The sequence below is a fragment of the Aegilops tauschii genome, chromosome 7 (genome assembly GCF_002575655.3).
Source record: "Aegilops tauschii subsp. strangulata cultivar AL8/78 chromosome 7, Aet v6.0, whole genome shotgun sequence".
In the NCBI taxonomy this organism is placed as follows: Eukaryota; Viridiplantae; Streptophyta; class Magnoliopsida; order Poales; family Poaceae; genus Aegilops; species Aegilops tauschii.
Window position 1 is genome coordinate 37713068 of NC_053041.3, and position 25734 is coordinate 37738801.

General features: G+C 45.0%; 1 protein-coding gene across 1 annotated transcript; it reads left to right on the plus strand.

The window, feature by feature from the left end:
- Positions 1 to 324: 324 nt before the first annotated feature.
- On the plus strand, positions 325 to 25532 carry LOC109742138 (uncharacterized). Its single transcript, XM_040394672.3, has 11 exons — positions 325 to 1016; positions 1498 to 1600; positions 2114 to 2239; positions 2425 to 2543; positions 2632 to 2719; positions 2951 to 3014; positions 3147 to 3265; positions 4176 to 4265; positions 23718 to 24213; positions 24385 to 24564; positions 25044 to 25532. The coding sequence occupies exons 1-11, from the start codon at positions 916 to 918 to the stop codon at positions 25073 to 25075; spliced, it is 1518 nt and encodes a 505-aa protein (XP_040250606.2). The 5' UTR covers positions 325 to 915; the 3' UTR covers positions 25076 to 25532.
- The last annotated feature ends 202 nt before the right edge of the window (positions 25533 to 25734 follow it).

A 25734-nucleotide genomic window follows, 5' to 3' on the forward strand; every position in this document is an offset into this window, starting at 1 on the left:
CCTGCCGGAGAACCACGAGCTCCATTGCCACCATGCCGTCGTGCTGCTGGAGTTCTCCCTCAACTTCTCCTCTCCCCTTGCTGGATCAAGAAGGAGGAGACGTCCCCGAGCTGTACGTGTGTTGAACGCGGAGGCGCCGTCCGTTCGGCGCTAGATCGGATCTTCCGCGATTTGAATCGCCGCGAGTACGACTCCATCAACCGCGTTCTTGTAACGCTTCCGCTTAGCGATCTTCAAGGGTATGAAGATGCACTTCCTCTCTCTCGTTGCTAGCATCTCCTAGATTGGTCTTGGTGACACGTAGGAAAATTTTAAATTATTGCTACGTTCCCCAACAATTGTGACTACTTTATTATATGCCAAAATTCAGGGCCTGGTTGTTTGATTGACTAACCATGCCACCCTTTGCCACACCACAAGTCGGTAAGTTTTGACTGAATGTGAGGTGGCAAGGCACAACTGTGGCACCAACCAAAATACCCACATAAGCAATTGTTGCGTGCCTAGGATTAGGCATTGCAGGCTTTGGCTGGGAACAGAACCCCTTAATCACATGTTTGGTTCAGAGCCACACTTGTAACAATATTCCTTTCCTGCAACACGGGTCTGACAAGTTTACCTTAGCCTGTCAATGTGTGGCACCCATTTTGATCGTCCCAAGTTTAGCAAAGTGTGGCACCCATTTTGATCGCCTAACCTTAGTCATGTTTGGCATAAATAAGTGTGGCAAATGCTGGTAACCTTAGTATACTAACCAACCAGGCCCTACCAATGTCAAGGATGCACCAGCTTTTCATGAGAACCCTTATTGTAAGGCGCTAAACAATGCTAAGGATATTCAATGTAAGATGCACCTGGAATATAGAGAAATTGTGGCACTGATATACTCATATGTATCACTAAACAGTTGCAGAAATGAATTATGCTGCAGTTGATCGTGCTGATGTTGAGGGAAATGCTAAAAATGGACCTGTTGTCAGGCTGTCTTTTGCATCGCTGTTTGATGCTCTTGGCACGTAAGTAATACATCATCATGCTAATTCAGTGATATGCTCGTACTTTATTTATTAGATTTGTACAATTTCACAAAATATTTCTGGGGCCGAAAACAATGAGATTATTTCCTTTTTCTTAACAAATGAAAATGTAGCAATTATTCCGGTCTAATATCAAATTTGATGGATAAAAACAACACTGCACTCAGCGATGATTTTGGTGATCTATAGATTATGAATAACACTGAACAGTTAATGCTGCATTGCAAAATGGAGTCATGTAGCAGGGTTTGATGGTAGTAATGAGACTGCTGTTAGTAATTCGAAACTAATGTTTTAGAATTATATATTTTGACATCTTCTGTGGGCCCATTATCTAGGACCTATCATTATTTATTCAAGATCGAGGATCATGTATGTTCATCTTGTTTCAGGATGTAAGTTACTATGTACCAAAAGACCTTTGTGGTGTGTAATTCATTTTTTTCCACTATCCATACAGATGCTTAAAAGATGAGAGCTCAGTTTTGTTGCTCTATTCTCTGGTCCATGGGAACTGCGATTTTCAGGAGTATGTTCTGGTTCGAACAGACTTGGATAGTTTGGTATGTTTTCTTGTAACTACTTTTACAACCCTTCTTGTTGGAGCATTGGAGCATGTGGGCATTTAATAGTCGAACAAAATATGCTTTGAGTTAATAAGACAGTTGCATTTAAATTATTTTCCCCTTTTAGTGAGAGAATATATCAGTGGTTAATATGTTTTTCATTAGTAAGAGCTGCATCAGGACTTATTTTTTCTATACTTCCATGAATTGGCATATTCTATCTGTTGGTGAAACACATAGTAAATCAGTGACTCTATCTCAGTCAACATGAAACATTATTAGGAGTAATATCTAAAGTAATGATCCAACACATACTTTACATGCAAGGTAGCCTTTGATTACATATATTAGCAAATACTCCCTCTGTAAACTAATATAAGAGCGTTTAGATTACTAAAGTAGTGATCTAAACGCTCTTATATTAGTTTACGGAGGGAGTACCATTTATCGACTGCCTGAGTTGTTTCTCCCCAATATTGTGAGTTATTATAGTTTTGATTTTGTCGACAGCTTATGCCTATCTTTGAAATGCTCTACGATGCATCAAGGAAGACTTCCAATCAGATCTACATGCTGTTGATAACTCTCCTGATACTCAGTCAAGATTCAACCTTCAATGCTAGTGTGCACAAATTGGTAAGAAAATTAACTAGGTTTAGTTTATTTAATGAATTCTTTCATGATGCATGTCACACTTGCCTACGTGGAAGTTTCCATTTGCAAGGAGGACTTCTGATCATACCTCAGTACAAGTTTCCTTTTGCACGTGAAACTACTTCTGGTTCATAACTGTCTAATGGCAAGCTTATCTATACTTGCAGGATGTCTACCTTCACACAAACTGTCTTGTAATTCTAGCAATCATGGGACCTCATGCGCATAGGCTGAGTGCATATGCATCTCGAAGGCTGGTTAGCCTCTTCGACATGCTTCCTCGCAAGTTGGTAGCTTAATCTCTCTCTGTTTTATTATCACTTTTCACACTTAATTATAGTTAACTTGTCCATTTGCTATGTTCCATTCTCCAGGTACGCCAAATTAGCTGAGTTAAAAAATGACAATGCTCTCAAAGTTATGTCTGATCAAATAGAAGCAGACATCACTTCAGATGATATGGTACTCCCTCCGGTCCTTTTTAGTCCGCATATAAGATTTGTCTGAAGTCAAACTTCATAAAGTTTGACCATATTTATATGAAAAATATCAACACCTACAATTTCTCAATTAGTGAAGTTAAAATAATTCTGGAGGTATTCCTTAATGTCGTGTACCATCTAAATATGCAAGTATAAACTCAATTCTGTATAGTCATGACCTTCACATTTCTGATTTATTCATTTTATGCAGTTTAGTTCTCATAATTCCTTTCTCTCCTCTCGAGTGGGCCTTGGGCTAGCGGTTCAGGGATCAGGTATCCCTTCTGCTTTCTCATTGATCCCAAATTGTTAAAATGATGATTCATTTTGAGTACGTAGAAAGTTGGAAGCTCATATTATTTGGCACTAGGTTATCCGGTGCATTAAGAACTTATCATTATGTGCAGATGCTTGGCATTCGAAGTGTGAAGAATATGGTTTCGCTGAAGGTGTTAGTACAAAGGCTCCTGCAACAAGTGATGCAAATGCAAGCACCAATGAAGATGACACGAAAACAGTATCTTCGGTATAACCCACCTTTTACATGTATTCGGTATTTTTTTAGGATTATCCAATATTTTTTTAGGATTATCCGACATTGTCAAATAGGATTATTCGATAAGTCTAGCCCAAATACACAAATAGTCCACTTTTTAGAATCACATATAAATATAATATAACTAATTCCTTATTAGCATCTTACATGCACGTACAAGCACAGCCAATAAACTTAAGAACAGCGTGCTGTACTACTTAGTAGTTAACCTAGCTATTATTTAAACCAATTTTATTGTAGATTAGAGAACAACATAATTATATAAATCTGTGATGTAACCTATTAATCCCATTAAGAACACGTACTGTACTAAAACATGCACGTACAAGAACCGGCGGTCATGCTTGTTGCAGCTTGTAAGCTAGTAATCCCATTATAAGCAGTAATTAAAAACTGCTTGGTTACTTATATACGTATTGTTCTTCTCTGTATAGATCACATGTAGAAATATATTATGAAAAATATCTACATCAATATTTTTTTGTCTGTTTCTGGTCCGAATCCGCTCCGAATCCGTAATTTGATATAGTCCGCATTCAAATCCGCATCCGATCATTATTCGCTCTGATCCGAATTCGACAAAAAAAATTATGGTAAGGATATGGTAAAAGCATTATCCAATCCGATCCGTTTACATCCCTAAGTCTACCCTACAATTTTTTAAGCTGGCCAAGGTTTTGCTTAATCATGTAGGCAAGAAAAAAATGAACTAGCATAGGCAAATGGACAAAATTTGACAACCACACAAATAAGGGCCAAAGTTTATGTTAGAGCTTGGTTACAACCAAGGATACTTCTATGTTCTGGGTTGATTTTTGTATTGCAGTTTTGGTGTGATTATTTTTCTAGTATCTGAGTTTATCATGTATGTTCTTCACAGAATCTTTCATCATCAAAAACGGAAAGCACTCAGTTATCAAGTGGCACTGATGTATCACCTGGGAAACAAAAAAAACTAATGATTCATAAGGTATGGTTCTTCATCTGAATGATATGATCTTTTTAGTTTTTTATATAATTTTGGGCCAATTCTATTCCCACCTCTAATTTCTGCCGGGTCTCATCTTTACCCCTAAATAAAAAGAGTGCTCAGCTATACCCCTCTTTCGTCTAGTGTCCTAGAGCGCTTAGCTATGCCCCTCTTTCGTGTAGTGTCCTTATGAAAATACCCCTCCGTGCTGTTTCTGTCTGGTCAAAGGCTTTTGACCATCCACGGAACGTTTTCTGGACATTTTTACCCCTTGCTAAAGAAAATAAAAGAAAACTGAAACAAAAGAAGAAAAAGGCAGAGAGTAGGCAGCCCATGTAGCAGCCCAGCCCAACAAGGGGCCGTCTTCAACCCCTCGCCAGAGGACTCTGCCTTGCGAGCGTGCGTGCGTCGCGGCCACCTCCCTGCGACTTCCCCAGCCAGCGTGACAAGCCTAGGAGATGAGCACAAACCACAGACCACTCCCTTCTCTCTCAGCTCACTCTCCCCCTTCCTCTCACTCGATCTCTAGCCCGGCAGAGAGAAGCCAGTGCGCAGCCGTTGCCGCCGCCCCGCGCCCGCGTAGCCATCGTTGTCGTTCTGCCTATCCATCATGTCCAATAAAACCGCCACACCACGAGGAGCTTCTAGGACTACGTATGCATCCAGAGCTTCATCGCTCGATTTGTCATGTGCAGAGCCTCCCCAGCCTCGCAAATTGCACCGGAAGGTTTGCTTTGAGCTCGTGATTCTTTCCCCTCTCCCCTCCTCGATTTCGACACAGAGCTATGATCCCCACAATGGCCGAGCTCTGTCGTCGCCTTCCATGCCGCGCGCCAGCGTTGCAGCTCGTGCTCGTCGGCTCTGACCCCGTCGATGTGCTCCTGGCATCTCTAGGAAGCGTTGCCGCTGTCGCGCCCGAGCAGCCACCCCCCCCGGGGCCTGCTACGTGGAGTTCGTCGTGTGGTTTGGTTGCCGGCGATGACCTCCCACTACAACAACAACAACAACAAAGCCTTTAGTCCCAAACAAGTTGGGGTAGACTAGAGGTGGAACCTATAAGATCTCGCGACCAACTCATGGCTCTGGAACATAGATAGCAAGTTTTCATGCGCCCTTGTTCATAGCTAGTTCTTTGGTGATACTCCAATCCTTGTCTCTCTTAACGGACTCCTCCAATGTCAAATTCGGTCTACCCCGACCACTCTTGACATTCTCCGCACGCTTTAGCCGTCCGCTATGCATTGATGCTCCTGGAGGCCTACGCTGAATATACCCAAACCATCTCAGACGCTGTTGGACAAGCTTCTCTTCAATTGGTGCTACCCCAACTCTATCTCGTATATCATCGATCATTCCGGACTCGATCCTTCCTCGTGTGGCCACACATTCATCTCAATGTACGCATCTCCGCCGCACCTAACTGTTGAACATGTCGCCTTTTAGTTGGCCAAAACTCAGTGCCATACAACATTGCGGGTCGAACCGCCGTCCTGTAGAACTTGCCTTTCAGCTTTTGTGGCACTCTTGTCACGGAGAATGCCAGAAGCTTGGCGCCACTTCATCCATTCGACATTGATTCGATGGTTCACACCTAGTAGTACTGAAACTGGCACATCATGTACTCGGTTTTAGTTCTACTAAGCCTAAACCCTTCCGATTCCAAGGTTTGTCTCCATAACGCTAACTTTCTATTTACCCCAGTCCGACTATCGTCAACTAGCATCACATCATCCGCAAACAGCATACACCATGAGATATCCCCTGTATATCCCTTGTGACCTCATCCATCACCAAGGCAAAAAGATAAGGGCTTAAAGCTGACCCCTGATGCAGTCCTATCTTAGTTGGGAAGTCATCAGTGCCAACATCACTTGTTCGAACACTTGTCTAAGCATTATCGTACATGTCCTTGATGAGGGTAATGTATTTTGTTGGGACTTTGTGTTTCTCCAAGGCCCACCACATGACATTCCGCGATATCTTATCATAGGCCTTCTTCATGTCGATAAACACCATATGCAAGTCATTCTTTTGCTCCCGTATCACTTCATAAGTTGTTGTACCAAGAAGATGGCTTCCGTGGTCGACCACCTAGGAATGAAACCAAACTGATTTTTGGTCACGCTTGTCAATCTTCTTAAGCGGTGCTCAATGACTCTCTCCCATAGCTTCATTGTATGGCTCATCAACTTAATTCCACGATAATTTGTACAACTGTGAACATCCCCTTTTTCTTGAAGATTGGTACTAATATACTCTGTCTCCATTCTTCTGGCATCTTGTTTGCCCGAAAAAAGAGGTTGAAAACCTTAGTCAGCCATACTATCGCTATGTCCCCGAGGCCTTTCCACACCTCAATGGGGATAAAATCAGGGCCCATCGCCTTGCCTCCTTTCATCCTTTTTAAAGTCTCCTTGACCGCAGACTCCAGGATTCGCCGCACAATATGCGTGCTGGTCTCATCAAAGGAGTCGTCCAGTTGAATGGTAAAACTCTCATTCTTCCCATTGAACAGCTTGTCGAAGTACTCCCGCCATCTATGCTTGCACTAGTAGGAAAAGGGGCTTTTACCCCGGTTCATAAGGGCCTTTAGTCCCGGTTCTGGAACCGAGACTAAAGGGTCGTTACTAATGCCCTAGCCCTTTAGTCCCGGTTCTTACACGAACTGGGACTAAAGGCCGTCCACGTGGCCGGTGCGGGGAGCCCAGGCAGGAGGGCCTTTGGTCCCGGTTGGTGCCACCAACCGGGACCAATAGGCAGGGCCTTTTGTCCCGGTTGGTGTCACCAACCGGGACCAATAGGCATCCACGCGTCAGCAGCTGGCAGGAGCAGAGGTTTTTTTTTGAAAGGGGGTGGTTTAGGGGTTTTGGAGGGTTAATTTAGGTGTTTCATATATTGTGTTAGCTAGCTAATTAATAGAGAGAAGTGTCCTCTCTTATCTCCGTGCTTGGTCGACGCTACCTACTATATACGTATGGAGAGGAGTAGACACGCTAGCTAGTAATCAAATGAAGGAAATAGAAGATCGTCATGAACATATGCATACAGAGAGAAGTGATATCGACCACCTCTCCTTCTCCGAGATATTGGTCGAACAACAAGTTCTCATATATCTATCCGACACTACCGGCTACATATATACAATAATTATCTCTTACAATACAATCTCCTAATTAAATTGTAGGAACACAGGGTCCACATAGTATTCTCCGTTTTCAGCGATCACGTGGTCAAGGAAGAATGCCGCCAATTCCTCTTGAATTCCTCGCATACGATCTGGTGCTAGGAGTTCATCCCGCTTCCGAAACATCTAATTTGAAGAAGGGGGTCAATACATATATATATATGAATAAATGAAACTCAACACAAATGATGGTAATAAAATAAAATTGTGAATATTATTGCTTACGCACTTCATATTGTTCTTCAGTGTAGCCCCGCTCACAGGTCGTGTAGCGGATGGACTCGCAAACGTAGTATCCACAGTAATTATTCCCGGCTTCCTGCCACAACCACTTTACAAGAAATAGAGGTCAATCAAACTGATAAGTAAGCATGCTAAATGGTATTGATGAAACTAGTGCTTGAATCACTAGGAGATGCGCGGAACATGCTACTATAGTACTTACTTTCGGGTGTTTAAATTGCAGCTTCTTCGGCAGTCCCGGACCTTTTGTGGTGAATTTTCTCCAAACCCTGCCAGACAAAGAAAACAATTACTTGATATCAGAAAATGAACAAAGTTGTTGATATGGTGGATAATGATCGATTTAACTTACTTCTCAAGCATTTGAGTCATGTTCGCATAGTCCTGGGGATCTTTTCGTCTCAAGTCTAAGACGGTTACTACTCCCTGCTCAAGCTTAATCTCTAGGAGAATATAGTGGAAGCTGCGCATGCATGCATAAGTCATCAATTACATTACCATAACTGGACTAATAAGGGAAACCGAATATGCACAAGACAGTAACACTCACTTGAAGTTGTAAGGAAAGAGTATTATATCTTTGTTTTGATTTAATACCAACGATTGTAGCAAGTTGGCCTCGGCTTCTTTGGGATGTTTTTCAACCGTATATGCATCTATGAGATTTGTGTTAATGAACCCAATATCACCGATTTGTCTTCTCTTCAATTCGACGATCTTCAATCTGCATAATATAGTGAGGATAAGTATAAATACATGCAATGAAAGAGCTGACCTATATAGAGAGACTTAATGACAGAAGTAGTACTACTTACAGACAGTAGCAAGTGATCGTTGTTTTATCGAGGGCCTTTTGATCGTAAAACTGGAAGAAATCCTCAAATGGAACAATCAGCAGATCAATTCCAACGAGGTCATGCTCCGGTTTAACTCTCAGCGTCAAAGTATCCATCCCATCAGACTCTCTGCAGGTTTTCATGTACCAATCATGTAGTCTTCGCATCATCGTGCTTAGAGATCTTTCATCTTTGACGGGAGGCTTCCCGTAATGGTATTTGTGTTCGTCCACCTCCATGATTTCATAATGTACATCGTCGGGCAGGTAATCTCCAAGATTGCTATAACCGGGCACCATACTCGGATCATTAGCGACGATGTCTTTTGACACCTTGAGCGGGGGGGGGGGGCACGATTGGTTCGCTTGTTCGCCGAGCTGGGCAATTTTTTCCCAGCTCGTCGTTCTTTTAACCTTTTATCACTGACAGTACTTCCCGACCGCTTCGCTTCGGCATATGTCTTTGCAAGAATGCACTCATAGTTGCCTCTCGGCGGAGACTTTGGTGGTTTTGTCAGGGCAGCTAGAGTGCGCTTTTCTTTCACCGGATCTACCTTCTCCACCGGAGGTGGATGTTTCTTTGCTTTCACCCCTTCAAAGAAGTTCTTCACTTCGGCTCGCACGATCTTCGCGTTCTCCTCCTCGGTCCTCTCGTATGGTAACTTCTCTGGAGTCTTCAGAGAAGGACCGAATCAGTATTGCCTCCCGCCTCTGGCAGCTGTACTGCTAGACGCCGGCAGAGCAGATGGAGCGGCTGCGGCTGTCTTCTTTCCTTGCTTACGAGGCGGAGGAGAAGGACTACGACGCGCCGGAGCAGCCTCAGCGGCGGCGGGTCTCTTCCGCCCTTGCTGACGAGGCGGAGAAGGAGGAGGCTGGCTGCTCTGGCGCGCCGGCGCTGGCGGAGAAGGAGGCGGAGTGCCGCCACGCGCCGGAGAAGGAGGCTGAGTGCCCTGATCACTCGCCGGAGGAGGAGGCGGAGGAGGAGGCGGAGTGCCCTTACTCGCCGGAGCCGTCCAGTTCGGAAGCTTGATGAGCTCCTTCCGCCATAGGCATGGAGTCTTCAGAGCAGAACCCAGCCGAGTCTCCCCTTCACCGGTAGGGTGGTCAAGCTGGAGCTCCTCAAATCCCTCCGTTATTTCATCCACCATCACCCTAGCATATCCTTCTGGAATCGGCCGGCAGTGGTAGGTTGCGCCAGGTTCAGGAGGTAAAACAGAGCCAACAGCCGCCTTGACTTTGAAGTTCTGCCATTCCGCCATAAGGTGGCAATGTTGAGACTCCGTGATAGCATCCACGGGGTAGCTAGCAGGAGCCGCATGCTCTAGCTGAAGCAGCTCGGTGGAAGCCACGCTGCTTCTCCGCTGAGATGGCGGTGTAGCTTCGGGGGCAGTTTCGGCATCTCGATTGCCGTCTCGTTCCTCTAGCGCTTGAACCCTTTCGTGCAACTTCTGAATTTGGATCTGCTCCACTTTTTTCCTCCTCTCCTGGCTTTTGTAACCGCCCGCGTCCGGAAAACCAGCCTTCCTCGGAACGGAGCCTGGCGTGCCTCGTGTCCGTCCAGGGTGCTCAGGATTCCCGAGGGCCATTGTGAGCTTGTCGTTCTCTCTGTCTGGAACGAACGTCCCTTCCTGCGCTCTATCGATATATTGCTGAATCTTCTTGACTGGTATTCTCAAAAGCTCGTTCGTCGAAACGCACCTCCCTGATACAGGGTCCAAGGTTCCGCCAGCCCCGAAGAACCAAGTCCGGCAACGGTCTGTCCAGTTCATTGTCTGTGGTTCGATCCCTTTTTCAAGCAGATCATTCTCAGCCTTGGCCCACTTAGGTCGGGCTTTGAGGTAGCCACCTAACCCCGTGCGATGGTGAAGCTTCTTCTTCGCAGCATTCTTCTTGTTTGTCGCTGACATCTTCTTACTCTTTTCCGATGTCTTGTGGGCCACAAATGCGGGCCAGTGATCTCTAATCTTCTCAAACCGGCCGATGAATTCTGGTGTCTCTTCTTTGTCGACAAACGTTTTCAGCTCATTCTTCCACCTCCTGAATAGGTCTGCCATCTTCTTAAGAGCATGAGACTTGATTAATTGCTCTATAACTGGCTTCTCCGGGTCCTCCTCTGGCGGTAGGGTGAAATTTGCCTTCAGCTCAATCCAAAGATCATCTTTCTGCATATCATTGACATAAGACACCTCAGGGTCTTCCTTCTTAGGCTTATACCATTGGTGGATGCTGATCGGGATCTTGTCCCTAACTAGAACCCCGCACTGAGCAGCAAATGCATCCTTTGTCCGGAGGGGTTCAATCGGTTGGCCGTTGCGCGCGATTGCTGTGATCTCAAACCTTTCATCCGAGCGCAACTTTCTCTTCGGGCCTCGTCTCTTTACCGAAGTTGTGCTCGATCCGGAGGGCTAGAAAAAAGAAGAAAGACGAGTGTTAATTAATATGTGTACATACCAAAACAATGAATGCATCAATTAGCTAGTCAGCACAGGCTTAACTAATATATTTACCTGGCCGGACTCTGTTCGGTCACCGGAGCCGTCACCACGGGCTCCTTGTTGCACCAGCATTGGGTCACCGGAGCCATCATAATCATGTCTTTCCTCCTCCACTCTTCGATCACCGTAGCCTGCTTCTTCACCCTGTTCTTCCAGACCATCATTGTCGTCAAGATACGACAAGATATCACCTCCGGCTAAGATTATGTCCCCCAACACCACTTCTGCTTGCTCATCTCGTCCGTGCTCCATTGTTTCTGCAAATATTACAACATGGCAATTATTACACAAACATGACAGCAGGTGGATATATTAGTGCAAACGTAGACCTAGCTTATTCCGGGTTTGGGGTGGCCTAGGCAACGCTTCAAGGGTAGGGGCGCGGCGGGAGGGGGTAGGAGACCGACATCGGTTTTTCTAGGGTTTGGGTGTCCTCGAGAGTTTTGGTCGAGCGAGAGGGCCGGGGGGTGCTCCCGTGGTATAAGTTATCACGGTCGAGAGGGGGTATAAATATCGACCGTCCATCATGTCGAAGTTATCTGGGAGGGAGTTATATATATCGACAACGACGACATACATACATGGGAAAATAATGTTATCGGGGAGGGGGTATATCGACCACCCCCCCCCCCACGTGTTGAAGTTATCGGGAGGGGGTTATATCGACAACGACGACATACGTACATAGGAAAATAATATTATCGGCGGGGAGGGGGTATATCGACCCCCCCCTCGTGTTGAAGTTATCGGGAGAGGGTATATCGACGACGACAGACCCGATGAAACATAAGAAAACGAAGAAGAAATAAAAAGAGGAGAATAAGAAAAGGAATATAGGAGAAGATCGAAGAAAAAAAGAAGAAAAAAAAAAGAGGAGAAGAAGAAAGGAATAGAGGAGAGAAGAAGAAAAAATAGAAATTTTTTCTATTTTTTCTTCTTCTCTTCTATTCCTTTCTTCTTCTCCTCTTCTGTTTCTTCTTTTTTCCTCTTCTTATTTATTTCTCCTCTTCTTCCTCTCCTCTTCTTCTCCTTTCTTCCTCTTCTTATTTTCTTTTTTCCTATCCTTTTTTTTCTTCTTCTTCCTTTTCTTCCTAGCTAGATATATAAAACTTTTCTAAAAATGTAACTTTTGCATATATATAAAACTTTTTCTTCTTCTTCCTTTTTTTCCTAAATATATAAAACTTTTCTAAAAATGAAACTAACCTAAAATGGACTAAATCAGAGAACATATATAGATAAAACTTTTCTAAAAATCTATGTTTTGCATACATGAACATATATATACACAGAGAACATACATACATATATACATTTTTATAAAAATGCAAAAAACAAAAAATCTGAAAAGAGGACATATAATCAGATATACACACATACATATACTCACACATATACATATAATCTGAAAAAAAAATCATATATATGTGAAAAAAATAGGAAGGCAGGGGGCGGCGCCGGCCTGACCAAAGGAGAGGTGCGGCGTGGTCGGGGCAGGGGCAGAAGGCAAGGCGCGCGTCGGGGTAGAGGGCGGCGACGGCGGCGTGGTCGGGGCAGGGGCCACGGGGGCGTGGTCGATCAGGGCAGGGCGAGGCAGAGGCACGGCGAGGGCCCGCGGCGTGGTCGGGCAGCTGGGGCGACGACGGCGTGGTCGGGGCAGGGGCGCGCGGCGTGGTCGGGGCAGGGGCGCGCGGCGTGGTCGGGGCGGGCCGATGGCGGTGTGGTCGGGGCAGGGGCGGCTGCGTCGACGAGGCAGAGGGCGGCGACGGCGTCGACGGGGCGAGCTCGGGCGGCAACTGCAGAGATGAATCTGAAAAACGCCAAGTGTTTTCTTATATACTCAGAGCATTGGTCCCGGTTCGTGGCACCAACCGGGACCAATGCCCCCCTTTAGTCCCGGTTGGTGCCACCAACCGGGACCAAAGGCCTCTTTTCAGCAGCGCAAAGGGCGGGAAGCGGCGGCCTTTGGTCCCGGTTGGTGGCACCAACCGGGACTAAAGGGGGCCTTTGGTCCCGGTTGGTGCCACCAACCGGGACCAAAGGCCCCCTTTCGTCCCGGTTGGTGCCACCAACCGGGACCAAAGGCCTCTTGCTGCCCGCGTGGCGGCCAAAAGAGTCCCACCTCACTAGTTGAGAGGGGCTCGGAGTGGTTTATAAGCCCCGCTGCGGCTGCTGTCTCGAACTCCTCTGTATAGCAGGCTTCTGGGCCTAACTTTGGCGCGCTGCCCGTTGAGCCCTCTAGCCCTTCTGGGCCTGTATTTGCAAACCCGAGGGTTGGAGGGCCCAGCGGGCAGCGCCCCAACAATTTTTTTTGCTGTCTGCATCGCGGCCAAAAGTTTAGTCCCACCTCGCTAGCCGAGGGGCGCCCGCACTAGTTTAAATGCCACGGCGCGGCTGCTGTTTCGAACTCCTCTCTATAGCAGGCTTCTGGGCCTAACTTGGGCGCGCTGCCCGTTTAGCCTCCTAGCCCTTCTGGGCCTGTATTTGCAAACCTGAGGGTTGGAAGGCTAAGCGGGCGGCGCCCCAACAATTTTTTTTGTTGTATTTAGTTTTTTTGTTTTCTTTTTTGCTTTATTTATTTTGTTTTGTTTCTACTTACAACAAAAAACTTATTTATTTTATTTTATTTTGTTTCTAGTTAATTATTTATTTTACTTTATGATAATTCTTTTTGCTATTAAAGTTTCTATCAAAAAAAGTTCTTTATGAAATTTTTTTTGCTGTATTTAGATTTTTTGTTTTCTTTTTTGCTTTATTTATTTTGTTTTGTTTCTACTTACAACAAAAAACTTATTTATTTTATTTTATTTTGTTTCTAATTACTTATTTATTTTACTTTATGATAATTCTTTTTGCTATTAAAGTTTCTATCAAAAAAAGTTTTTTATGAAAATTCTTTTTGCTTTTAATGATTTTGAACAGAAAATACTTCGATAATTTTAGTTGCATCAATTTTATATGATTTTAGTTTCAATAATAATAGAGGTTTCTTATAATGTTTTGAACAGAAAATACTTTGTTAATTTTATTTTCATAAATTTTATTAAAGTTTATTTTATTTTGTCGGAACACAAGAAGTCCGGAGTTGTAATAAGTTATTAAAAATAAAAAAGAGGCGCAATGCTCGTTGATTTGCTTCAAGCCTTTCGGAATAGTGTAGACTGCACTGCACATAGCTCCATGCAGTCTACCTTATTCCTCAAGGCTTGAAGCTAAGCAACGTGAGCATTGTGCCTCTTCTTCATCGTCTCTGCACTCAGGGCTTATAAACCGCTCGTAGTGCCTCTCAGCTAGCGAGGTGGGACTAAAAAACTGCTTAGTAAGAAACTCTAGTACCGGTTCGTGCCACGAACCGGTACTAAAGGTGCTCGTGGGGCCACAGCCTCATTAGTACCGGTTCGTGGCACCAACAGGGACCAAAGGGTGGAATTGGTCCCGGTTCGTGCCACCAACCGGGACCAATGGCCTTGCACAGCGGCGTGGTGGTGAGTTTAGTCCCACCTCGCTAGCTGAGAGAGAGCCGCACCTGTTTATAAGGTGCGGTGCGCCTGAGCTGTCGAGCTCCTCTCTAAAGCAGGCTTACGGGCCTAACCTCTCTGTACATGCTTGTGGGCCTACTGGGCCTTCTGCGGGCCTGAATCCTGGCCCATGGATGGGTTTCTAATCGTATTCAGGATGTGGTGGCCCAGTAGGTGGCATAATTTTTAATTTTTGGCCTGTTATTTTTCATGCATTTACTAATTATTTTGAGCTATAAGACCCTAAAATTGAAAAGCATTTCAAATGAACTCTGAGAAGGTTGAAAGTTGGCATGGTATCATCATTTCATCCACATAGCATGTGCAAGAAAGTTGAGAGGGTTACGGCAAAAACAAGATGCACTTCTTGTACAAAACGGACAATGGTATCATACTCGTCTATTACAAAGTTGGCATGGTATCATCATAATAGTTGCGGGAGAAAGTCTTCACTTTTTCTTCCCTTGTGTCATTTGCTTATTGCGCCGTAACCATGGATAATCTTCATCGTTTATCAGGATGCTTGGGTCAGCCTTGACTTTGAAGGGAGGAATTTCATGAAACTTTTCATAATCTTCAGACATGTCTGTCTTGCCCTCCACTCCCACAATGTCCCTTTTTCCTGAAAGAACTATGTGTCGCTTTGGCTCATCGTATGATGTATTCGCTTCCTTATCTTTTCTTTTCCTCGATCTGGTAGACATGTCCTTCACATAGATAACCTGTGCCACATCATTGGCTAGGACGAACAGTTCGTCAGCGTACCCATGATTGTTCAGATCCACTGTTGTCATTCCGTACTGTGGGTCTACCTGTACCCCGCCTCCTGACAGATTGACCCATTTGCACTTAAACAAAGGGACCTTAAAATCATGTCCGTAGTCAAGTTCCCATATGTCCATTATGTAACCATAATATGTGTCCTTTCCCCTCTCGGTTGTTGCATCAAAGCGGACACCGCTGTTTTGGTTGGTGCTCTTTTGATCTTGGGCGATCGTGTAAAATGTATTCCCATTTATCTCGTATCCTTTGTAAGTCAATACAGTCGAAGATGGTCCCCTGGACAACGAGTACAACTCATCACAAACAGTGGTGTCACCTCTGAGACGTGTTTCCAACCAACTGCTGAAAGTCCTGATGTGTTCACATGTAATCCAGTCGTCACACTGCTCCGGGTGTTTGGAGCGCAGACTGTTCTTGTGTTCATCGACATACGGGGTCACCAAGGTAGAGTTCTGTAGAACTGTGTAGTGTGCTTGAGACCAAGAATATCCGTCCCTGCATATTATTGAGTCCCCCCATCCAAGCGTGCCTTTTCCAGTCAGTCTCCCCTCATACCGCGATTTAGGGAGACCTATCTTCTTAAGGCCAGGAATGAAGTCAACACAAAACCCAATGACATCCTCTGTTTGATGGCCCATGGAGATGCTTCCTTCTGGCCTAGCGCGGTTACGGACATATTTCTTTAGGACTCCCATGAACCTCTCAAAGGGGAACATATTGTGTAGAAATACGGGCCCCAGAATGACAATCTCGTCGACTAGATGAACTAGGACGTGCGTCATGATATTGAAGAAGGATGGTGGGAACACCAGCTCAAAACTGACAAGACATTGCGCCACATCACTCCTTAGCCTTGGTATGATTTCTGGATCGATCACCTTCTGAGAGATTGCATTGAGGAATGCACATAGCTTGACAATGGCTAATCGGACGTTTTTCGGTAGAAGCCCCCTCAATGCAACCGGAAGCAGTTAAGTCATAATCACGTGGCAGTCATGAGACTTTATGTTCTGGAACTTTTTCTCTTGCATATTTATTATTCCCTTTATATTCGACGAGAAGCCAGTCGGGACCTTCATACTGAGCAGGCATTCAAAGAAGATTTCTTTCTCTTCTTTCGTAAGAGCGTAGCTGGCAGGACCTTCATACTGCTTCGGAGGCATGCCGTCTTTTTCGTGCAAACGTTGCAGGTCCTCCCGTGCCTCAGGTGTATCTTTTGTCTTCCCATACACGCCCAAGAAGCCTAGCAGGTTCATGCAAAGGTTCTTCGTCACGTGCATCACGTCGTTTGAAGAGCGGACCTCTAGCTCTTTCCAGTAGGGTAGGTCCCAAAATATAGATTTCTTCTTCCACATGGGTGCGTGTCCCTCAGCGTCATTCGGAACAGCTAGTCCGCCGGGACCCTTTCCAAAGATTACGTGTAAATCATTGACCATAGCAAGTACGTGATCACCGGTACGCATGGCGGGCTTCTTCCGGTGATCTCCCTCGCCTTTGAAATGCTTGCCTTTCTTTCGACATTGATGGTTGCTCGGAAGAAATCGACGATGGCCCAGGTACACATTCTTCCTGCTTTTGTCCAGGTATATACTTTTAGTGTCATCTAAACAGTGCGTGCATGCGTGGTATCCCTTGTTTGTCTGTCCTGAAAGGTTACTGAGAGCGGGCCAATCGTTGATGGTTACAAACAGCAACGCGTGCAGGTTAAATTCCTCATGTTTGTGCTCATCCCACGTGCGTACACCGTTTCCATTCCACAGCTGTAAAAGTTCTTCAACTAATGGCCTTAGGTACACATCAATGTCGTTGCCGGGTTGCTTAGGGCCTTGGATAAGAACTGGCATCATAATGAACTTCCGCTTCATGCACATCCAAGGAGGAAGGTTATACATACATAGAGTCACGGGCCAGGTGCTGTGATTGCTGCTCTGCTCCCCGAAAGGATTAATGCCATCCGCGCTTAAACCAAACCATACGTTCCTTGGGTCAGCTGCAAACTCAGCCCAGTACTTTCTCTCGATTTTTTCCACTGCGACCCGTCAGGGGGTGCTCTCAACTTCCCGTCTTTCTTACGGTCCTCACTGTGCCATCGCATCAACTTGGCATGCTCTTCGTTTCTGAACAGACGTTTCAACCGTGGTATTATAGGAGCATACCACATCACCTTCGCAGGAACCCTCTTCCTGGGGGGCTCGCCGTCAACATCACCAGGGTCATCTCGTCTAATCTTATACCGCAATGCACCACATACCGGGCATGCGTTCAGATCCTTGTACGCACCGCGGTAGAGGATGCAGTCATTAGGGCATGCATGTATCTTCTGCACCTCCAATCCTAGAGGGCATACGACCTTCTTTGCTGCGTATGTACTGTCGGGCAATTCGTTATCCTTTGGAAGCTTCTTCAATATTTTCAATAGCTTCTCAAATCCTTTGTCAGGCACAGCATTCTCTGCCTTCCACTGCAGCAATTCCAGTACGGTACCGAGCTTTGTGTTGCCATCTTCGCAATTGGGGTACAACCCTTTTTTGTGATCCTCTAACATGCGATCGAACTTCAGCTTCTCCTTTTGACTTTCGCATTGCGTCCTTGCATCGACTATGACCCGGCGGAGATCATCATCATCGGGCACTGGTTCCTCTTGATCTTCAGCAGCTTCCCCCCTTGTAGCATCATTGGGCACATCGTCTGGTTCCTCTTGATCTTCAGCAGCTTCCCCCGTTGCAGCATCACCGTATTCAGGGGGCACATCGTTGTCATCGTCCTCTTCTTCTTCGCCGTCTTCCATCATAACCCCTATTTCTCCGTGCCTCGTCCAAACATTATAGTGTGGCATGAAACCCTTGTAAAGCAGGTGGGTGTGAAGGATTTTCCGGTCAGAGTAAGACTTCATATTCCCACATATAGGGCATGGACAACACATAAAACCATTCTGCTTGTTTGCCTCAGCCACTTCGAGAAAATCATGCACACCCTTAATGTACTCGGAGGTGTGTCTGTCACCGTACATCCATTGCCGGTTCATCTGCGTGCATTATATATAATTAAGTGTGTCAAAAACCATTACAGAACATCATGAATAGATAATTAAGTGACCAAATTAATAGAAGTTCATCATCACATTAGAACCAAAGTACATACATAGTTCTCATCTAACAACATATATATAGCTCTCCGGAGCATCTAATTAATTAAACCATACATTGAAACTATGTAAAACATTTCAATGCGAAAACAAATGCGATCATAATCGCAACCAAGGTAACAATTGATTCAACGGCATAATGATACCAAGCCTCGGTATGAATGGCATATTTTCTAATCTTTCTAATCTTCAAGCGCATTGCATCCATCTTGATCTTGTGATCATCGATGACATCCACAACATGCAACTCCAATATCATCTTCTCCTCCTCAATTTTTTTTATTTTTTCCTCCAAGTAATTGTTTTCTTCTTCAACTAAATTTAGCCTCTCGACAATAGGGTCGGTTAGAATTTCCGGTTCAACCACCTCCTAGATAAATAAAATCTATGTCACGTTGGTCGGTATATTTGTCATAAACAATAAATGAACCAAATAGTTATAAAAAGGTAATATATACCACATCCGAATCATAGACAGGACGAGGGCCGACGGGGGCGGATACCAAAACCATCGCACTATGTAATAAGAAGGAATAATAAAAGTAACAAAATTAGACAAGTAACTATCTAAAGTAAGAATTTTTTCCTTTCAGAAAGAAGATAAGAACAAGAGGCTCACCACGGTGGTGCTAGCGACGAGATCGGCGCGGGCGTTCGTCGGCGGTGAAGACGGGGACGGGACGTGACGGACCGCTGAACCTAGACAAATCTCGGGGAAAATGGAGCTCGGAGGTCGAGTTTCGAGAGGACAAAGATTAACTAGTGTGGCTCAGACATTTCATCGAACACCTCATGTGCATAGGAGGTGAGCTAGAGCACCCAAATGCCCTCCCCTCGCCGGCCAGAAAAAACAGAGCACTCTGGAGTGCTCTGCTGTGGCGATGGGGTATATATAGGGAACTCATTGGTCCCAGTTGGTGGCACCAACCGGGACTAAAGGCCTTTGGTCCCGGTTGGTGCCACGAACCGGGACCAATGCCCCCTTTAGTCCCGGTTGGTGGCACCAACCGGGACCAAAGGCCTTGTGCTGCCCCGCGTCAAAAGTTTAGTCCCACCTCGCTAGTTGAGAGAGCTCGAGAGTGGTTTATAAGCGCTGCTGCGCCCACCCTCTCGAACTCCTCTCAACTGCAGGCTTTCGGGCCTAACTGTTCTCTTTGCCTGTGGGGCCTACTGGGCCTTCTGCGGGCCTGAATCCTGGCCCATGGATGGGTTTCTAGTCGTATTCAGGCCGTGGTGGCCCAGTAGGTGGCATAATTTTTTCCTCTGTTTTTTTTCTCTTTTGCTTTATTTGTTTTGTTTTGTTTCTACTTACAACAAAAAACTTATTTATTTTATTTCTAATTACTTATGTATTTTACTTTAATTATTTTATTTTTATTTATTTTACTGCTGCTATTTTTATTTATTTTACTGCTGCTATTTTTACTTAATTTATTAAGGTTTATTTATTGTAGTTACTATAGTTTATTTTATTTTATTTTATTAAGGTTTACGAGCTGTGGGAGGGACGAGGGGTGGCGACGTGCTGTGGGACACGATGCAGGGGCCGAGGAGGGAATTTAGGGTTAAGTTTTTATACGGGAACGGTTAGACGGGCTTTAGCGGGCTTTCACCGGGCTTGTGGGGTTTTACCAGGTCATCGATGATAGTTTCTAAAAATGTCATTAGAAATCCGTCATGGATTAACAGGTTTCTTGTAGTGATATGTCGAGCACAATGAGTGGTGATCCTCCGTCCTCCCACTCGCACGCAGCCGCCGCCACCCTCCCGCTCGCTCGCCGCCGCCGTCGTCACCAGTCCCGGCCATGGCGCCGCCGCTGCCGTCGTGCCCCTGAAGACCTATTCATCTTGCCTGAAGGTGATCCTGTGTCAGATCCTGCACGATACCTCATCACTACAACACGTCGGCGGCGGTGTATGAGGCGTCCATGGCCCTGGTGGCGCCTTCAAGGGAGGACAGGCCATCAGATTCATCCACTTGGTAGCATCTTTGTTCAACCAGGTTTGACGATTCATCTTTTCATTATCTAGTCTCTCAGGGATGTCAAACGTACCCTCAACAACTAACGTCAGCATTTATTTTGTTCTGTAGTGAACCCCCTCGATGAATGCATGTCTGTTGCCGTGGCTAGAGAAAATTCTACATATCCACATCCTGATACCCAACAAGATAAGTAGCAGCTTTGATATGGAGGTATTTTCCTTCACTGCGTGCTTTTTCTTTGTGCCCTTTACTGTACTGTAGTAGCATTTGCTAAATTGCATTGATAGAATAGGACGGCACAACAAGCTAGGGCTTCAAGAAAACCAACCAAATTCCTTTTTTTGGGATCAACCAACCAAATTGCTGTATAGCACGATCCGCAAGACCTAGAAGGGATCTACACATGACATCGGTGGCTTCTCCTCCGCCTGCTATTTGCCGCTTTGACACTGTTGACAGATCCGAGTTCCACCTGCTAGGCTCGAATGGTAGATGTTACGGGCAACTGTATGTGAATCCCACTCCAAGGGATTGCCCTTCTCTATCCCAGATATGGCGGTTATGGAGTTGATGGATCGTGTTTTTTTTCTCTTTTGCTTTATTTGTTTTGTTTTGTTTCTACTTACAACAAAAAACTTATTTATTTTATTTCTAATTACTTATGTATTTTACTTTAATTATTTTATTTTTATTTATTTTATTAAGGTTTATTTATTTTATAAATATAAAAAAATGAACATAGATGCGCTTATAGAGAAAATTAAACCTAAATTCACAGTAAATTTCATTTACTGTGAATTTAGGTGAAATTCCCTGTATAAGGGCATCTATTTTCACTTTAAGAGAAGCTCAACAAGGCATAGAGGGATGGGCTTATAAACTGGTGTGAGCGCCCTTCGGTTGGCGAGGTGGGACTAAACACTGGCCGCAACTAGGACCAGCCCTTTAGTCCCGGTTTGTGGTATCAACCGGGACTAAAGGGTGGTGGGCCAGGAGCGTGGCCCATTGGTCCTGGTTTGTCCCACCAACCGGGACCAAAGGGTCCGGACGAACCGGGACCAATGCCCCCACGAGGCCCGGCAGGCCTCTTGCCGCACGAACCGGGACCAATGCTCACATTAGTCCCGGTTCGTGACTGAACCGGGACTAATGTGAATATTGCCCTGTGACCAAAGCCCAGTTTTCTACTAGTGTTAATCTCCTCCTCCTTCACCAAGAGTTGGTCTGCTTCGTCCTTGATGCATTTGACTTGGCCAATATCCCTCGTCTTCCTCTCTTGGATAATTGCCATCTTATATATGTCCCTTTTGCGTTCCTTCGTGCCTAACCGTTGGTAGAGGTCCTCATACGCCCGACCCCTTGCTTCACTAACAGTTTGCTTTGCGGCCTTCTTCACCATCTTGTACTTCTCTATGTTATCTGCACTCCTATCCAGGTATAGGCGTCTGGAACAATCTTTCTTCTCTTTGATCACCTTCTCGACATCATCATTCAACCACCAGGTATCCTTATCCTCACTTCTCCTTCCCCTGGACACTCCAAACTCCTTCGAGGCCACCTTAAGAATGCAAGTCGTCATCCCCTCCTTCCTCCCAAGGGCCCTCCTTAATGACCCTCTCCTTGAATGCCCCAGCTACCCCCCCCCCCCCCTGAGCTTTCACCACTTTGTTCTAGCGACTTTGGCATGCTTATCCCGCTGGACATGAATTCAAAAGCGGAAGTTAGCAACCACCAGTTTATGCTTATGCTGGGGTACAACACTCTCCAGTTATCACCTTACACTCTAGGCATGCACGCCTATCTTCTCTTCTCGAGAGGATGAAATCAATCTGGCTAGTGTTGGCCAATACTAAAAGTCAGCAGATGTGATTCTCTCTTTTTAAAGAGGGTGTTAGCTACAATCATGTCGTAGGCTAGAGTAAAGCTTAAGACATCTTCTCCTTGATTCCTTATGGCATAGCCAAAGCTTCCATGCACCCCTTCAAAACTTGTGTTAGATGTACCCACGTGGCCATTGAGGTCTCCTCCTATGAAGAGCTTCTCGCCAATCGGTACACTCCTAACCATGTCTTCCAGACCTTCCTAGAACTCCCTCTTGGTGTTCTCACCGTGGCCTACTTGCGGGGCCTACGCGCTGATAACTACCAGCTTGACCAGGATAATCCGGTCCCCACGCCTCTTGACGTCTACCACTCAGGCTCTTGTTGATCAAGATGCCTACGCCATTTCTGTTTACAACCGTCCCGTGTACCACAACTTGAAGCTGGTATCCTCCATCTCCTTCGCCTTTTGACCCCTCCATTTGGTTTCTTGGACACAAAGGATATCAACACCCCTCCTCACCGCTACATCAACTAGCTCCCGGAGCTTCCCTATCAGAGACCCTACGTTCCAGCTACCTAAGCGAATCCTCTTAGGCTCAGCTAGCTTCCTTACCCTTCGCACTCGTCGAGTCAAATGCGAAGATCCTTGCTCATTTTCCACTACATCCGTGCGCCGATGTAGCGCACCACTAAGGATGCGACGACCCGATCCTTGCTCACTTGCCACCGTATCCAGATCAAGATACGGCGCGCCACCAGGGGGTGACGGCCTGGCCCTTGCCCATTTGACACCACACCGGGGTTCCGATGTGGCACGTTGCTGAGAGGGTTACGCCCCGACGAAAATCTTTTGGGTTTCATCTCCATAAGATTGACTGAGTTTTTACGTTAGCTTGCCAAGCCTATCACAACCCTCCACCTTTACCTGGGCTTGGGACCGGCTATGTTGAGACAACATAGGCAGAGTTCGGCGATGACCTCAATCTAGTTTAGGTTAATTACCTATTTAGTTAAACCATTAGTTTGTCATGTGGGACCCCATGTTTAATTAGCCAGCTAACTTCAATCTCAATTGACTCTGACCGTGGGTCCCATGGCCCACATGTCAGAGAGACAAAGAGGTGACACAAAGAGTTTCTAGGGTGGCCCACATGTCAGGGAGAGATGTTTGTGTGAGAGAGAGTTTCCAGGGTGGGTTCCACATGTCAGTGGCATATGCACACAAGGGCAACTATGTCTAGAAAACGTCTAGTAGACGGTCAAAGGCCTTTGACCGGACGAAAATGACACGGAGGGGTATTTCCATAAGAACACTAGACGGAAGAGGGGTATAGTTAAGCACTGTTTTTATTATGGGGTAAAGATGAGGCCGGACAGAAATTAGGGGACAAAATGTAAATGCCCCTATAATTTTTAATATTTTTATTTCCGTGACGAAACAGGGCTTTTGGTTCACAGGCTACTTATTGTTGATCATTCTATCCATGTTTCTACCTTCGTCCGAGGCAAGGCAGATTGTACAGCTTTCAGAGTCCGACTTTTGCAGCAATCATTACCTGTTATCTAGTAAAATTGCAGTAGCATGCATTTCAACACAGCCAGAACCTATTTGCTGTGAACTTTTAGTGCCAGCATTGGATTCTAAAGGCTGTATTTGCAAGTTGATGAGTGACGGTACAGAATTGGATAACTTTCTCATGAAATATACGTTGTGTGGAGGGCAACATCCGGAATTACTTGAAGATGCACAGAATTGCTCATCGGCACCAACACCGACAGTGACTGAAGTTGCTCCGACCCAGAAGATACCTAAAGTGGCTATTATTGCTAGCAAACCAAAGAATGTCAAATCTCTTCGTTGGCTTTTGGTGCTCTTACTGGCTGTGGTGCTAATAGGATTGCTATTCTGGGGTACTCTTGAGCTGAAGAAAAGACGAGGTAATTATTTTATTTAAGCTAAAAACATAGTAATAGCTCTTTGACATGAGATTGTACATGATTTGTTCAGAATACTGTGGCAAAAATACATGTAGAGAAATAATTACTTTGCAGAGAACTACTTATATACCATAACCGTGGACTTTTTTTCTGTTTGCACCAATTATGCAGAAGCTAGGAGAGTTGGACCTCAAACTCAAGAAGTTCAGTTAGGTAGTAGAGTGACCATGCAGACACGGCAAACTGCAGATGATTCAATACGTAATCAACACGTTGACATTCCTATTCTTGAAGATCTGCCGTTTCTTGGTCCGATGACGAGAAGTCGTTTCATTTCAGTGAAGGACAGAGGTATTGTCAAAACACTTTATATTAATCTGTTAATTACTTAGTTACACATTGATGGTCATCTGTGTGATATGGGAATTTGATAAAAATGAGGAGTATTCTACTGTATCAATGTTGTTGGTTAGCTTATAAGGGAATTTCTAATCCTCAAGCTGCAGAAAATCTGGAAGTTAAGGATTCGTATGAAAACTAAAAAAAATCTATGACAAGTCATTGAGGATAGATTGCGTACCTGGGTGTTTTATGTGAATGGTATGTGCGTTCTATGTGATGGGTGGGTGGCCTACCAATCCGCTTATGTGATGGGTGGGTGGCCTACCAATCCAAACTGCTGGACGTGGGGAGTTTGAATTTTTTTTCTTCTGTTGTTTGGGTGGGAGTTGCTAATGTCATTTATGAACCATTCACAATTATTTGATCTTTCAAGCTAAGATCCTCTGGACCCTGCTGATATTGTATACCGGCTGATATCTTTCTTGCAGCTGCGGGAACCAAGGAATCAACTAGTGACTGAGCTTGAACACACACGGGTCTGGTCAGCTTGAACTTGGATTTCTTGCATGCAGTAGTCTGCCGTAGACAGTCCAGTTAGCTGCTCAGGCAATGCTACAGGGTTACAGTCCTCATCTATGTTGATCTCAAGAAGTTCATCTGGCCATATCATCACTATCCCTGTCACAATGCAGAATTTTGATCAATTCAACACATGATCGTTGTACACTATCCCTGTCACAATGCACAATGCATATATCATGTTTCTGAATTTCCTGGATGATCGTTGTACAATATCTCAATGCAACAGAAATCTTCAGAATACTGTATAACCGAACAGGGACAAAAATATTTCTTTACTTTCTGTCATATTCCTAGCCTGACACGATCATTGTACACTATCCTTGTCACAATGCATATATCCTGTTTCCGAATTTCTTGGATGATCGTTGTACAGTATCTCAATGCAACAGAAATCTTCAGAACGTTTGCTGTAGTTATCTTTCATACTGTATAACTGAATAGGGACAAAAATATTTCTTTACTTTTTGTCGTATTCCTAGCCCGATAGAGTAGATTTCCTTGTTGTTTCCTTGTTTGGGTGATGGATCTTAGTGCAGTCGTGAATGGAAATGTTTCCCTGTTTTCCTTGTTAGTTCTACTCCATTGAATCAGCAGCTT

Coding starts and splice junctions, on each gene's coding strand:
- LOC109742138 (XM_040394672.3), top strand. CDS start 916: ATGAATTATGCTGCAGTTGATCGTGCTGATGTTGAGGGAAATGCTAAA. Junction 3,266..4,175: donor ACACGAAAACAGTATCTTCG/GTATAACCCACC, acceptor TGTTCTTCACAG/AATCTTTCATCATCAAAAAC. Junction 4,266..23,717: donor AAAAACTAATGATTCATAAG/GTATGGTTCTTC, acceptor GTGACGAAACAG/GGCTTTTGGTTCACAGGCTA.